The 15336-nt window shown below is 27.1% G+C and overlaps 2 protein-coding genes across 2 annotated transcripts; both read left to right on the top strand.

Annotated features, from left to right (window-relative positions):
• The first annotated feature begins 800 nt into the window (after positions 1-800).
• LOC120068390 (uncharacterized) lies at positions 801-1792 on the top strand. The gene has a single exon (XM_039020141.2). The coding sequence runs from the start codon at positions 1094-1096 to the stop codon at positions 1556-1558; it is 465 nt and encodes a 154-aa protein (XP_038876069.1). The 5' UTR covers positions 801-1093; the 3' UTR covers positions 1559-1792.
• An 11525-nt stretch (positions 1793-13317) lies between these two features.
• LOC150032002 (uncharacterized) lies at positions 13318-14459 on the top strand. Its single transcript, XM_090308740.1, has one exon. The coding sequence runs from the start codon at positions 13374-13376 to the stop codon at positions 14304-14306; it is 933 nt and encodes a 310-aa protein (XP_090164866.1). The 5' UTR covers positions 13318-13373; the 3' UTR covers positions 14307-14459.
• The last annotated feature ends 877 nt before the right edge of the window (positions 14460-15336 follow it).

Here is a 15336-nt window from a genome sequence, read left to right as displayed (position 1 = left end):
TTTATGTCGTGAAAGTTATAGCCAATAAAAATGTGTCATATGACAATTTTTTTAATTTTATTTTTACTATGTTTAAAAAGAAGCATCGAATTAGGTTGTTGCCCTTTGAGAACACCACGAGGCCCCATAGTTTTGAGAAAACCACTAATGTTTTAGAATCAACCATTATTATGTTTTTCCTCTCCCCTCTTCAGCACAACGTTTCTCATTTCCAAAACCAAATTATCATATTTCTCTCTCCATTTACTTCTTTTTCTCCTTTTTTCTCACCACTCCTTCCTCTCTCTTCTCTCCCATCTCCTGCCGCCGCGGACATCGTTTTGTGCTCTTTCTCTTTCTCATTTTGTCCTTTTCCTTTTACTCGATCTATTCTCTCTTTCGTCTTTCTTTTTTCTCTCCACTGCTCTTCTTTCTTCTCTCTTTTCCTTGTTTTATTTTCTCTTCTCCACGGTTAAAAAAAAAAAAATACTAAGGTACATCCGAGTAACACCTGTATCCCACTAAATTGTTTAACTATAATTTATCATGTGATAATGTCAATAATGAAAAAAGATGAACAAAAATAGATGCGTCCCATATATTATCATTTTTTAATTCATAAGAGACAAAATCGACTGATCACAACGGTCAGCACCATCGATCTCTAAATAAGTGTCAGAAACTAATAACAAAAACCAACATATCAAAAATTAAGAGGCCGACCGATAAAATCATCCCTAATGAGTTTGATTGTGTGTGTGACATTGAAGCAAATACGTGGGGGCAATTTTGTAGCCCATGTACGCTCCCAAATGTTGAAAAAACAGCTTTTAACTCTCTTTACAAATGTCGAGAGGCTACCAACAAATTCCTATTCATTGCATTTACTATTCCTCCATCCATTTTTTCAATTTATTTCACTTTCTCCCTCTTCTTTTGGACTCTCGCATTTAAATATATGTATTGTATATATATTTATCAAAGTGATCGACTTTTTAAATATAAACTAGAGAGCCTTCTCGTTATAAATATATAACTCCATTATTCCTCCATTTCTTCAAAACCCATCCTCATTCCTTCCATCTCTTGGAATCCCCCATTTGAAGAATTCAATATGCAGAGCAAGAAGATTCCCTCTCCTGTTTCTAGAGATACCGACGTCGATGATAACATAGAGATGGAAAGTTGTGTGGATTTGAAAGATCACCAAAAGGGGGCCGACATGTCGCCGGCGAAGAGCTTCCCCAACAAAATGTGGGGAATAATAGGGAGGAAAGTAGATGAGAAAGAGTATCCTCCACCAATTCCATTGTTGGTTCGCACTGAGAATTTGGGTTATTCCCATATGCCATGGGTGATGAAACGGAAATACACTGCCGACGGGCGGCTGATACTGACGGAGGAGAAAGTTAGACACTGTGAGTTCTTCCGTGCACACAGATCCGATGGGCGGCTGACGCTGCAGCTTGTGGCTGTGGAGGAGCGGAATGTGGAAATGGGGAATGTGAGGGGCAGAGATGCAACGTTAATGTTGGGAGTGGCAGTGCCGGCAGGGAGCCTGAGGACCGTTCGAGGATAAGGAAATGTGTTCTGTTTGTAACTTTTAGTTGGGGTGTTTTAGACTTTCTCGCTTTCTTTCTCAAATAAAATATTTAGGTTAGCTTATAATATATATATATACCCACTTACTTTAAAAAGTTACAATATTACATCGAACTTTCATAAATGTTACTATTTTATCTTTGGAGAGAATTTAGATCGAGATTGAGATATGAAATTGTGTGATAGATGACATAAACAAAAATTTGAATCACCCCATCATTTTAGATTATGTTAGAAGTTTCAATTTCAGTTTAAGATGCTAAAGAATTTTAATAGTAGTTTTAAAATGTTCGCAAAAGTGATAGTTGAGGGATAATATTGACACTTTTGAAAAAAAATATAGAGATTTTTTAAAATAAAACAGAAAATTCAAAGATATTTATTTTAATTTAGCCCAATATTTATATATTTCACTGCATTGGATCACTTTCCCTCTCTATTTTCTACTTTTTGGATAAATTGAGGTCAGTTAAAGTAATTAAATGTACTCGGACTAAAGAAATTAGGGGTTTAAGTTTTATAAGAAAAAAATTAAAAGGTTTGAATCTTAACTGAAAAATTAAAGAGCCTTCGTTGTATTTAATTATTTCTTTTTCTTTCTTTCTTTCTTTTCTTTTTTTTCTTTTTTTTTTTTTAAGAAAAGCCAATCAATCAATATTTACATAATTGTTGTGATTAAATCTGTCCCAACGAATTGATACAACGAACCAGGAAAATTATTCCTCTAATAGTGTGAGAATGTAACTCAACCGTCGTCCAATGAGTTAACCCGTCTGCCATCGTATCTTGAGAACGTCAAATATGACGAAATTGACTGTTACACTAGCTGACTTCACCACCACCAACGACGCATGCACCATTGCAGTAACCTCTCGCTATCCAGTTGCAATTGCACCGATCTCTACCAACAACACATCAAAAGAATCTTGCATAGCTTGCTTTTAGCTTTCTAAAATTTATTTCTTTATAAATATTTATGAAAAAATTACATTTCATAACCATTTCATTTTTAGTTCTTCTTTGTTATTCAAATTTATATTTGGCACTCTCAAATATCCTATTACATTTTTCACCTTTGTAAAAAAAAAAAAAAAAAAAATCTTACTCATATTCCAAATAAAAACAAGTTTTCGAAAACTCACTCATTTTAGTTTTCGAAACTTGACTTGATTTTTTAAAAACATAGTTAGAATGTGGATAATAAAATAATTAAACTTATAAGAGAGGAAGTAGTTTCTATAACTTTTTTTTAGAATAGGAGTTTCTATAACTATTAATTTAAAAAAATCAAAAACTAAAAACCATATGATTATTAAATATGACCTAAGCCTATGTGTTAATGAAAACCCTAATATTTAAATATCTAAAATTACGGATATCCAACATCCTTAAATACCATGTTTGTTTTGTAAGAATATGTTTTAAAATATTTGAGAATATTTAGATCATTGTATTTATTTTGTAGGATTTTGTTCGGAAATTTCTTAAATTTATATAATGTTCCAAGAATGGCCTTACAACTATTCATTAATTTATAATTAATTTAATTTGATTTCAACTTATATAACAAATCTATTTTTATTATTTGGATTTATTTTTAAATTAATATGGTTTTATTATTTATTTATTATTTTTCTCAATAAAATAATACATATTAATTTAATATTTTTTATAAGATAAGTAAGAATTTAAATTTGAATTTGAATATATTTCTAAAAAAATAAAAATGAAAATTAGTGAAATATATAGTTGACAATATTTAATTTAATTATAAAATGAAAATAAAGAGGAGTGATATTTATATATATATATATATATATATATATGAAAACGAAAAAAAAAAAGGTTAAAAAAGTGAAAAGAAAATATCCTCAACGCGAGAATTCAGAAAACTTATATTTCAGCCAGAGGGTATCCAAAACTCTTGAGATATCCTTCATAAGAGTATTTTAAGATGTCCAAGAATCTCCAGATACTCAAATATCTTACCTTACTATAAAACAAATGTAATAATCCAGATCTGCATTCTATAGGAGTCTTGAATTTCCACGAAACAAACCATCCCAAAATTTTATAAAGACAATAATTTTAACAAATGGTCAGTGAACTAAGATTGTAGGTTAAAAAAAAATATTATGTGAGTCATTAATAATAAGGAAAAAAATAAAGGATGAAAAGAAAAAATTCACTCATATTTTAATTAAAGTTGTTATTATCTATTTGAATAATCCAGATCTGCATTCTATAGGAGTCTTGAATTTCCACAAAACAAACCATCCCAAAATTTTATAAAGAAAATAATTTTAACAAATGGTCAGTGAACTAAGATTGTAGGTTAAAAAAAAAATATTATGTGAGTCATTAATAATAAGAAAAAAAATAAATGATGAAAAGAAAAAATTCCCTCATTTTTTAATTAAAGTTGTTATTATCTATTTGATTACAATATTTTTCAATCCTAATACATGCATCAAAATTATACACTAATTAAGTTATAAATTTATTATAAATTTTATTATAATTGATATAATTATTAGTCGAAGTGATGCAACCTCAAAATCGTGGGTAATAATGATTAATTTTTTAAATGAAAAATAGGATATAGTTGATTAGACAAATTTGCATTCTTGTCGAGAAGTAGCTTTGCCTTATTATTTGCAAATATTGATGCCATATTCCAGGATACGTTACGTTTGACTTTCTTTTCCAATATATAATATTTAATACCAATCTCCAAAATAATCAAAAACATAAATTCTTCCAACATCCACGCTTTCTGTTGCTTCAACAAATACTTATTTAATAATGTTCTTATCCAACTTCATTAGACTTTATATTATATAATATTTGATATTCCAACCCACATTCATGCTAACATTTTTAGTAATATTCAATACATTTCATTTATGGCGTCATTAATCTCATCGTCAATAAATCACTTTAGCTCATATTCAAAAATTTGAAACTTGCTTTTTAACCATTTTAAAATCAATTTTTAATTATGTAAAAATCACGTTTAATTAAAAATATGGGAACAAACATGAAATGAGATTCCAACATAACAAAAACTTACTTGAGGTATTTCAGAATTTTCGAAATTTGAAAAATATAGAAAACTATTCACATAAAATAGTAATATTTTAATTTTATTTGATAGAAGTTGATAAAAGTCTATCAATGATAGAAACTATGATAAAAGCCTCTTAATATCTATCAATATTTTTGTTGCTATTTCTATATATGGTTTAACATTTCTTCTTATCTATGAAAATTTTCCTATTTGATAATTAAAAATCAGTACTCTTAAGAATGTTTGACTTATAATTTTAATAAATTTAAATCTATCGGACATGAAATTATTTAAAAATATTAGTGTATAGTTCATGAAGTTATTATTTCGAAATAAATAAATTTATATCTTTAAAGGACTATTTGATGTCTCTTAAAGTCTATTTAGATGATTTTCAAAGATAATTTTAATAAAATAGTATACTCTATACTGGTTTATATATAAAAATTTAAAAATTTAAGTGATACACACAATTATAAATCACCCATAATATTTTTTAAATAACAATTTAAAAAACAAAAAAAGTAAAATGAGATGCTTAACAAAATTAATTTAGAGAACTTCAACAGGAAAAAATATTAATTCAAAATTTTAATTGATATACTGAATTTTATATATAATTAAAAGAAAAAAAATGAGGACTTTTAAAATTGAGAGAAGGCAATGGCAGAAAAATAGGAAAAGTATAGATTTCAATTTCCAAGGCCCCATTTTTGCAAAATCTCTAATCTGTGGTTTGTTTTTGGTTGGAAGTAGGGATGTTCAAAAAATACTATGATCGATCAATCTAATCCAATTCGTGCGATTTGGGTTGGGTTGAGTTTATATAAATGAAAATTTTATGGATTGAGTTGGTTCATGAGATCACTTAATATAAACCAAACCAACCCGAATTTATTATTAACTTTAAAATATATTATTTTATTACTTATAATGATTTTAATTTTATTTAATTTCAAGGATTTTTTGAATAATTTATTCTTCAACAACTCTTAAAAATAGTTTCTTTACCGTTTAGAAAGAAAAATTTCATTATATAAAATGAAATTGAGTTGTCAATATATGAAAATAATTAAATTAGATTTTTACATATTTATATTTTGCTTTTTTAGAACAAAATTTTAAATAAATAAACTGATTAACCCGAACCAACCCAATCCAAATATTTCATGGTTAGGTTAGGTTGGGTTCATTTTTTAATAAGGGTTAATTGAGTTGAAAAAATTTATAATCCGAACAATTAAATTGGATAAAAAAGTCTTTTAACTCAACCCATCCATAAACACCCCTAATTGAAAGGATGAATTAATTCATCAAATATTATTATTATCTATTATTATTATTGTGGTACAGCTATGCTATCTATCTATCCCAAAACTGTCAGTCCTTCCTTATCATTGGTCTTTTATTTCCCATACATCAATGTCTCACTCTTCTCTATTTTTAAAAATTTTATATCTATTTTATTCCACCATTAATTTGAATTTTTTTTTATGAAATAAATAATTCTACAAAATCTAAAGAAATACCCTAAAACCAAACTAAGGAAATTATTGATGCTCCAACCAGAAAGTTTTGGTTGGACTCTTGAACTCAAAGGGAGTAAGATATTAACGCTGGAAATATACTTCAAATTTAACTGAAAGTTATACCATATAATTATATCAACTTAAGTTTTTAGTTAATTAGTAGGTTTAATATGGAATCAGAGCAAATTCGTTCGGGAGGCATGTATTCAAACTCATGCAATGTCATTTCCTCTTTAATTAATATTGATCGTGGAGGCCATTGAAGACATTGTATAAGTACTATGCTAATTGAGCTATACTCATTTGGAACGTATTCTTCTTCTTCCTTTTATTATCATTATAATTATTTTGAGTTTCCTATCTTTCAATTGAGAATATATGTATTAATTAGTTGAATTAAATTTAATTTAAAAGTAAGAAGATTTGAGATGCAATAAATAACAATAAAGTTATAATCTGTATCGTATTTGATTGATTAAGACATATATTATTAATTATTTATTTAGAGATTCAAATATATATATATATAATTGCAAGAAGCGATGATGAGGTTGAAAATGAGAGATGAGTGAAGTGTGAACTATGGAAAGAGGAAAAAGACAACAAAAAGAGCTGTCAAACACAACCAAAAATATCTGCAGAGAAACCCAAACAGAAAATTTGGAAATAGAAGAGAACACTTGCCACTTAACCCTAACTCTCCAAAACTAACTTTTCTTTTTTTCCTATTTTTCTCCCTCCCTCAATAAATGCCATAATTTTCAGAATGATGAGGGTTTTATATAATTTAGTAAAGATGACTAACTAGTAGTTTGACACTATGTTAGTTATATATATACATATATATAAAAAGTATAAAGTTGAGGGTGTTTGAACTCCTTAGACCCATATTAAATCTTTTCTAATTACAACTCATTCTAATATTATCTTTTCCATTTCCTACCCGTCTTCACCGCTGATACTCCAATGACCAACTAAATTTTAATTATAGTATTTTTTGCATTAATTTATCGTTAATCAATCAAATATTTACTCAATTAGTTAAGATATTATAGGATTGATTAATCTTTGCTCCACAAAAAGAAGAAAAATAAACAAGTCCTATTGAGACTAAAATGATATTTTAACTAAGGAAGGCAGTTTGATTCCGATTTTCATTCTTGGAAAATGTTATTGCAAGATTTTGTATTCTATTTAAGGTTTGTAACTTATTTTGAGTGGAATTTTCATCTTGGTCAACATTTCTGTTAATCTTTTTAATGGAACAAATAGTTGGGATTTGAGCCTAAAACCTCATAATTAATTAATTATTAAAATAATTATTTAATTTAATTATTAAATATATAATATTAAATTATCTATTATACTAAAAATTCAAGGTTATTACACCTAATCTTGAATAGTATGTAGTTGACATACAACCGGATCATGTTTAACTAATAACTTAAATGATTTATAGTATATGAATAAGGATCTTGGTGATACTATAGATACGATCCAGTTTGTAATTGTTAAAAACGGTTTGATCCAAATTGTTCATGTAGAGACATGTGAGTGAGATATTCTATACAAAGAGTTTGTGTAATATTTCATAAGATGATCATATGTGATTCGATCTTAATCCCGAGTGAGTTGAGACCCGTCATTTAATTTGTATGGGTGAAAGTTAGGTTGACAAAAATTTCCACGGGTACTCGCCCCAATCAGGATGAAGAATCCTCGGTTTGACCAAAGATATATATATATATATATATTACCTTTTATTATTGTTTAATATATATAACATAATCAATCTATCAGTAGCTTAGCTACTTTATTTATTTATTATTATTATTTTTTTTACTTTTTCTTGATTTTATTTTGTAATATAATTAACATTTAACTTTATATTAAATTTACAATGAAAAAAATATTTTTAATTAGTAATTTAAATATATAAAACAATAATAATATTAATTTGTTATCTAAAATATTTACAAGTTCAATATAAAGACTAAAATTTAATTGATTTTATATAAATAAATAAATAAAAATATAAAATACAAACAGGAAAATTTTCTCCGTGAGGACCCAATCTCTGAACAAAGATTCTCTGATCCTGAGCCCGACTCCCCAAAATGGGGAATGGAGCGGGGACGAGGACTACAAATCCCTCGGAGATGGGGGATGCATCCCCGACCCCGTCCCGCCCCATTGCCAGCCCTAGTGAGAGTGGCTTGAGTGGCCGACTCAATATGTCTACAATTTTCACTTGACCAAATAGGAAGATAGGAACATAATTTCACATGGTGGAATTCACTCTTTTCCATATGGGAAAAGTAGATGAGTAATTCCCTTTTAAGTGCTGAATCCGGGACTTGAACAATGAGACCCTACCTTGTCACGGCCCGAGAGACTTGGTTTATGGTTGGACCATAAACAAATTGTTCATTAGAGGATTAGTGATACTTAAAGAGATAAGGATAATCACAAGAGTAAAATGATCTTTTGACCAAACTGTAATTACGAATGATTTTGTGAATGATCGACTTACATGTAATGTATATCCATGGATGCAACAAGTCCTACAGTCCACAAGAGTACTGTGCAACTACGAGTCCATAGTGGTTTACCCTTATATAGTTAACTAAGGAAGATTAATTGATTAATCTTGTATTAGTAGAACTTATAATTTGCATATCCATAAGGTCTCTGACTCTTTTTGCTAGCTCATAACAGACTAACATGGATAAAATAATAATGTGAAATATTCAAATTTAGGTAAATCGAGGAAGCATATATTTATTGTATTGGATACAATAAATATAAGCATTATGTATATCAATACTTTATTCATTTGAACGGGATTTAAATTAAAACTATATAATATGGGAGAATTAATGTATTTGAATATGATTTAAATATGTTAACCATTTTATTTGAATAAGATTCAAATTGAAACTATATAATGAGAGAATTAATGTATTTTAAATATGATTTAGATACATTAGCCATTTAATTTGAATAAGATTCAAATTAAAAATTATAAGATATGATAGGATGATGTAATTGAATATGATTCAAATAATTAATCATTTAATTAATTATTTTAATATAAAATACTAAAATGATTAATTAATTATAATTAGATTTTAACCTGATAAGGTCCTATATAGGACATTTAAATCTTAATTTGAATATTTTGTTTTGAAATTTAATGTTAGAGTGGATATATAGAGAAGCTTGTATTAATTTTATCCAACTTTTAAAAGGGTCTACGATCTTTAAACTTTTCATTTTGTATCCAATAAATTTCTAAATTTTCAATTTTTATTGATAGGTTCTCGGTCATCGTCTTATTCAAAATATTTGATGGTTAAATAGCATTTAATAGTTATTATATTAAAAATTTATTAACTAAATTTTATTTATGTTTTAAAATTTGCATATTTAGCTTTATTTTATAATTCTCATAGTTCAATTGACATATATTATCAACTTCGATGTAAAGTTCAATCTCCACGCATATGTTGTAAAATAATAAATACTTAAGTTTGATAACTAATCTGTTAGAAAAATCAATTCAACTTGTCATTTTCTTAAAAGTGGGATTATAGTGTTGTGTAAGATAATGTTATTTATTTATTTTTGATGAAGTACACATATACTCAATATCTGAATTAGGTAGTCATTTTAAATTTTTTATAATTTATCCTATTCACTCTAAATTATTTGCAAAACATTAGAAACACAATTTTATAGAACAAATTCAATCAATTAAAATTTAACAGAGAAAAATACAATATTGCAAATTTAAATTTTGTTCTAATTTCAAAGTATCCATGAATTATAAAATGATATTTTATAAATCAACTTTGAGATTCAAAATTGGACTTTAATTTTAAAAACATTTGTGATATAATAGCTAGTTAACAAAATAAAAGATACTCATAAGTGAAAATATATTTATAAGCTTAATTTTAGAAAAAAAAAAGTAAAAAAAAAAAAAAACTAACCTAAATATCAAATAGAGGGTAAATAATCTGCTTATTTAAAATTCTCCGACAATTATTTAACTGTTTAAAAAGTCATTTTTTTAAATACTTCAAAAATTATCTTAATAAATGTTAAGATATTTTTTTTAGTACATCATGCTAGATAGGGAATTTGAACCTCCAATCCCGGACGGAGTCATGTAAGGGTCAGGGGACACGTGTCCTCCTCAATTTATCGTATTTTACATTTTTTATATAAAATTTAAGTAGTATTTAGTTATATACATATATATATACACGTCTTTCTTTCAAAAACTCAAAGATGGTGTAGTGGTAATGAAGGCACTTGTTGATGATCGTGGGTTTAAATCTTTTTTATGTAACTTTTGAAATTTAATTTATTTTAAAATGGAATTCTGGTAGGCTTGTTATCTATTGCCTTAGTCTTGCCTAAAAAGGAATTTAAGATAATTTTAAAAAAATACTAAAAGAAGAAAAAAAAAAAGAAATAATTTCTTTTGATTATAGATATTTTTTTAACCTAAAATTTTACTCTCTAGTCTAAACAAAATTCTATTCAAAAGATATTGTTAACTTTTTTTTTTTAACCTAATTTTTAGATTTATATTATTTTATATATATTTATTTTAATGAGTTAAACTACAATAATTTTTCTTTTCCTCTTTAGGATATACGTATCACATCATTCACAAATAAAGTTCAAAATTTTCTCAATCTTTATAATTTTCATACTTTTAAATATATGTTATAAATCATAATACTTTTATTGATAATACTTTTGCAGAGTTAACTCTACATCAGTATGGAGAGATATTTTAAAAGAAACATAGCAATATAGACCATAGAGTCATCATCTTCAAAAAGGCAATACACCTCTTATTCTAATAGATCTTATATATAGTAATCAATTTAGGAGAACGAACTATAGATCTTAGTCTAATAACTAAAATTTCCAAATATAATGATAATATTTAAGTTCGTAGAGCATACTTACACTGAGGTCTTTGTTAGCCTTAGAATCATATTTTTTCATTCAAGAAATTTGGATCGATTTTAAGAAATAAAAACTCGTAGAGAACAGTTGTAATATGTACTAAATTAGTAATCTATGAGTTACAAATATATATATTTTTTATATTTCTTTACGGGTTTTTAATTACGTAATGCCCCCATACAAAATTTCTGGTTCTGCCACCGCCTCCGATTTCGTGGGATAGGAGTCATGCCAATAACATTGAACCAAGCTCACTTTGGCAAATATTAAGGTATTTTATATAATAAGATCACATTAACTTGTTCATTTTAGTTTTATGTTATTTTATGTTAGTTTCTAAATAATCAAATTTTTTATTTTGATTCTTGAACTTTGTTTTATTTTAGACTTCTAAATTTTCAAAACGTCTATTTTTAATAATCCCTAAACCTTTTTTTTTTCTTTTTTAGAAATTATAAATAACCACATTTTGGTTCCCATCATGTTATTTTTCCCTATAATTTTCTTAATCCAATATTTTGTTCGATTTCTCTAACATGAGTGTGTTGAAATAATTTTCTTAATCAAATTCATATTATCATATTAGTATACAAATAATTCGATTTCTATAACATACTCAAAATTATGCCAATAATCTTTTATAAACAAAATAAGAACGAGAACCAAAATGATTGTTTTTAGAAGGACGGGATTAAAATAACATGATTAAAATTTGAGATATGATGAGGGTGTTACATATGTATCATTTTAGTTGAGATATCTCATAGCCAATAATTATTCTACCTCAATATATTGGTTTAAAAGGACATGGGGTCAAAATGGAAAAAGTCTAAAAGTCTAAAAGATCAAAATAGGAAACTTTGCCAAAATGAAATTTATTTGAAAATTGAGGCAACAAAATAGGATTTAAATTAACTTATTATTGGAAGTTCCAAAATGTCTTCCACATTTCTAAATTTGAATGGAATGCGAAAGGTTATCCACGAGAATTAAAAAAGACATTTTGAGAACCTAGAAGAAAAATGGAAAATGAAATTTGGATAAAGGGGTTAAAATTTTTTATTAATTAAAAATCATAAAATAAAGAATATAATACACAACTTTTTTTTTGTACAAGTGTACAACCATGTATAGCGGAAAAGAAAAAAAATATTCCAATACTACTTAATTAAATTGAAATTAAATTGAAAAATAATGAAATACAATTTTAGTCTTTAGATTTTACAATGTTACATTTTAATCCTTAAATTAATATTATAATTTTCTACCATTAAAATTTGAGTTTTGTTTTAATTTGGTTCTTAAGTTTCAAAATTTACGCTTTCAACCTCACATTTTTATTAAATACTACATTACTTTAAAAGAATTATAATTAATTTAACTTCACTAGTTTTTCATCCCTATTAAACATTTCAAAATTTCACTCTATAATTATTTAAATTAATCAATAAACATTAATACTAAAAACTAAAATAAGTATTTAGTAAAAAAAGAAAAATCGATGTTAAAAATGTAAATGTTAAAATTTAAATGTCAAATTGAAACATAACTTAAATCTCATGGATATAATTGTAACATTTTGAAATCGAAAAATTAAGATCCCGTTTGATAATCATTTGATTCTTTATTTTTGTTTTTGAAAATTAAACCTATTTCATTCACATTTGCATTTTTTTGAGTACAATGGTTGGATTCTTTGTCAAATTCAAAAAATAAAAATAACTCTTTGAAAATTATTTTTTTAGTTATCAAAATTTGGTTTAATTTTTTAAACTATTAATGAAAAGTACGTAACAAATGAAGAAATTTGGAGGTATGATAGTGCCTATAAATCTAATTTTTAAAAATAAAAATAAAAAGTAAAATGGTTACCAAATAAGATTTAAATAAAAACTAGAAAAAAATGTAAGAAGCAGAAAAATATTTTTTTCTTAATGGGGGATATATAGGAAAAATGGGAAAGTTAATTAGCGTATCCTTCTCTTTATGGCAGAATAATTAATTAAGTAGCTAACCCAATCAAAGACAACCGTTCCCATTTTTTGTAAATTGTAATGATTAAAATAATAATTAATAATTTGATAATAAAAACAAAAGTCTCTTAAAATACTCATTTTTTTCATTCTCACCATGCTAGGGTTTGGAAGACAGAAGAAGAAAACCCCTTCGGTTTCTGAAATAAAACAAATCCAAAAAAATCCGCCATGGATTATTTCTCAGGCGAACGCACCAACTTTTTTACCAAAGTTAAGATAATCGTCTCATCATTCTTCGGTTTCCTTCTCTGCGCATCCAGTTTTCGTCTCCCCATGCAAAAAAAGCAGAGCAAAACTTCAGCCGTCGAAGAAGAAGCACTACCATTCTCAATTTCTGGACTAAAATCCCTAATTTCTTCTGAAGAACATCAAGAAAATGAAGAAAAATCAATGGAAAATCGAATGATTCGCAGTATTGGAGTCGACATTATCAGGTCAAATCTGTTGACTCATTATTCCTCTTCCTCATTTTGTTCCATCAGATCTTGTAATTTGTTAATGGACGATTGGATCGGAACAGAGAGCGGCGTTTGTCTAACTTCGGATTCAGAAGAAATCGACGAGAAATCAACTCATTTCGATTTCGATTGCCGTTATTATCGCACTAATGGCCACGATTTTACTCTGCAAAATCAACGCTCGGTAGCGAAAAGGCAGTTTCCACCCCCGATTCCTTTCCTTGCGGTACATAGTGCCGGGCATTATCGATCTCGATCGCCATGGATCTTAACAAGATATTGCTCAAATAGAAGGTTGATTTTGAAACTGGAGAGAGTGACGAAGCATCAGTCCTTGGAATCCCGCCGTGAAAATGGCCGATTAATTCTCAATCTCGTACCAATCGACGATCAGGATTACTTCAATGAAAAGGACGAAGGAAATGAGGAGATCATCGAATCGATTGAATGCGAAGGAGGAGAAGATGAAGGTACAAATTCTGAAATTGCTTTCAAGAGTTTTACATACGGCGGAGAGGGCGTCGGCGGCGGCGGCGGCGGAGGAATAATGTTTTGGGGTGCAAATGGTAATTTTGATGAACGACATGTCGTTCATGGACATTTTGGTTCGGCTCCTCTTCGTCCGATGGGTACAGTTATGTGATTTCGTAGAGAAAACAGATTTAGCGTTTTGATTTTAATTCTCTATTTCATTTCTGCAGATTTTTTTGCTTTCGTTTTCTTTCAATTTTCAGTTGAGCCAATGGAAATAATTCGGCTACATTTTTCATTTTTAGTTCAATTGTAATTTCGTTAGTCCTCCAAAACCTGCCATTTCTGTCATTTTTTTTGTCGTTATCATCTGTTCATTTTATTTAGTTTTAGTCTTTATAGTTTAGGCCAATTATCCAATTTCGTTTTTTTATTAGTGTATATAGTTTAAAGGGAAAAATATATATTTTTTAGTTAGATAAGAATGTTACCCTTTTAGCCTTACATTTTGAGTTTAATTTCAAGTTCGTCCCTAGAATTCAAATTTAAAATATCTAGATTATCATTAATAAATTAAATCAATTTTCACTAATTTTACATTACTATTAGAATTTAAATTAAATTAAAAATTTAATCCCTTAACAAAAGTTGGAATTTAATCTATAGATTTAATATATAAAATTTCCGTTGCATTTGGGATTGATTTGGGGAGAAATAAAAGTGATTATAAAAAGAAATCTTAACTGATTTTTGTGTTGATTAAATCCACTAAAATCACTCCTAAATCACACACTCATTTGATACTTTTTAAATTCTCTCAAAAGTGGATGCAATTTTTAATTTTATCAACTATAATTAAAATTTATTTTAAACAATTATTTAATAATTATAAATTATAAAAAATAATATTAGGTCCATGTTAGTTATTACATTTAAAAAATGATAAATTTTGTATATATTTACCAAATAGGGAGTGATCATACCAGTAATAACCCATCGGATCCCATCATAATTATGTAATTAAGTAGAAAAAAATATTTACCAAACACTCCTAACTTACTTGTTCGAATATAAAGTTGAAATTTACCGAACACTTATAAGCTTCATACTACTGCTCATTTATAAAAAGCATAGAAATTCTAAATTTTCACATCATTAGTTATATGAAAATTAACGTCAAGTACTAAAAAGCCAGAACTAGA

This window comes from Benincasa hispida, chromosome 12 (assembly GCF_027475165.1).
Source record: "Benincasa hispida cultivar pf3 chromosome 12, pf3_genome.v1.1, whole genome shotgun sequence".
NCBI classification, from domain to species: domain Eukaryota; kingdom Viridiplantae; phylum Streptophyta; class Magnoliopsida; order Cucurbitales; family Cucurbitaceae; genus Benincasa; species Benincasa hispida.
The sequence above is the reverse complement of the archived record's forward strand: the minus strand, read 5'-3'. Positions and strand labels throughout refer to the sequence as shown.

Excerpts from the sequence above, each read along its gene's own strand:
- LOC120068390 (XM_039020141.2), top strand. The coding sequence starts at position 1,094 with ATGCAGAGCAAGAAGATTCCCTCTCCTGTTTCTAGAGATACCGACGTC.
- LOC150032002 (XM_090308740.1), top strand. The coding sequence starts at position 13,374 with ATGGATTATTTCTCAGGCGAACGCACCAACTTTTTTACCAAAGTTAAG.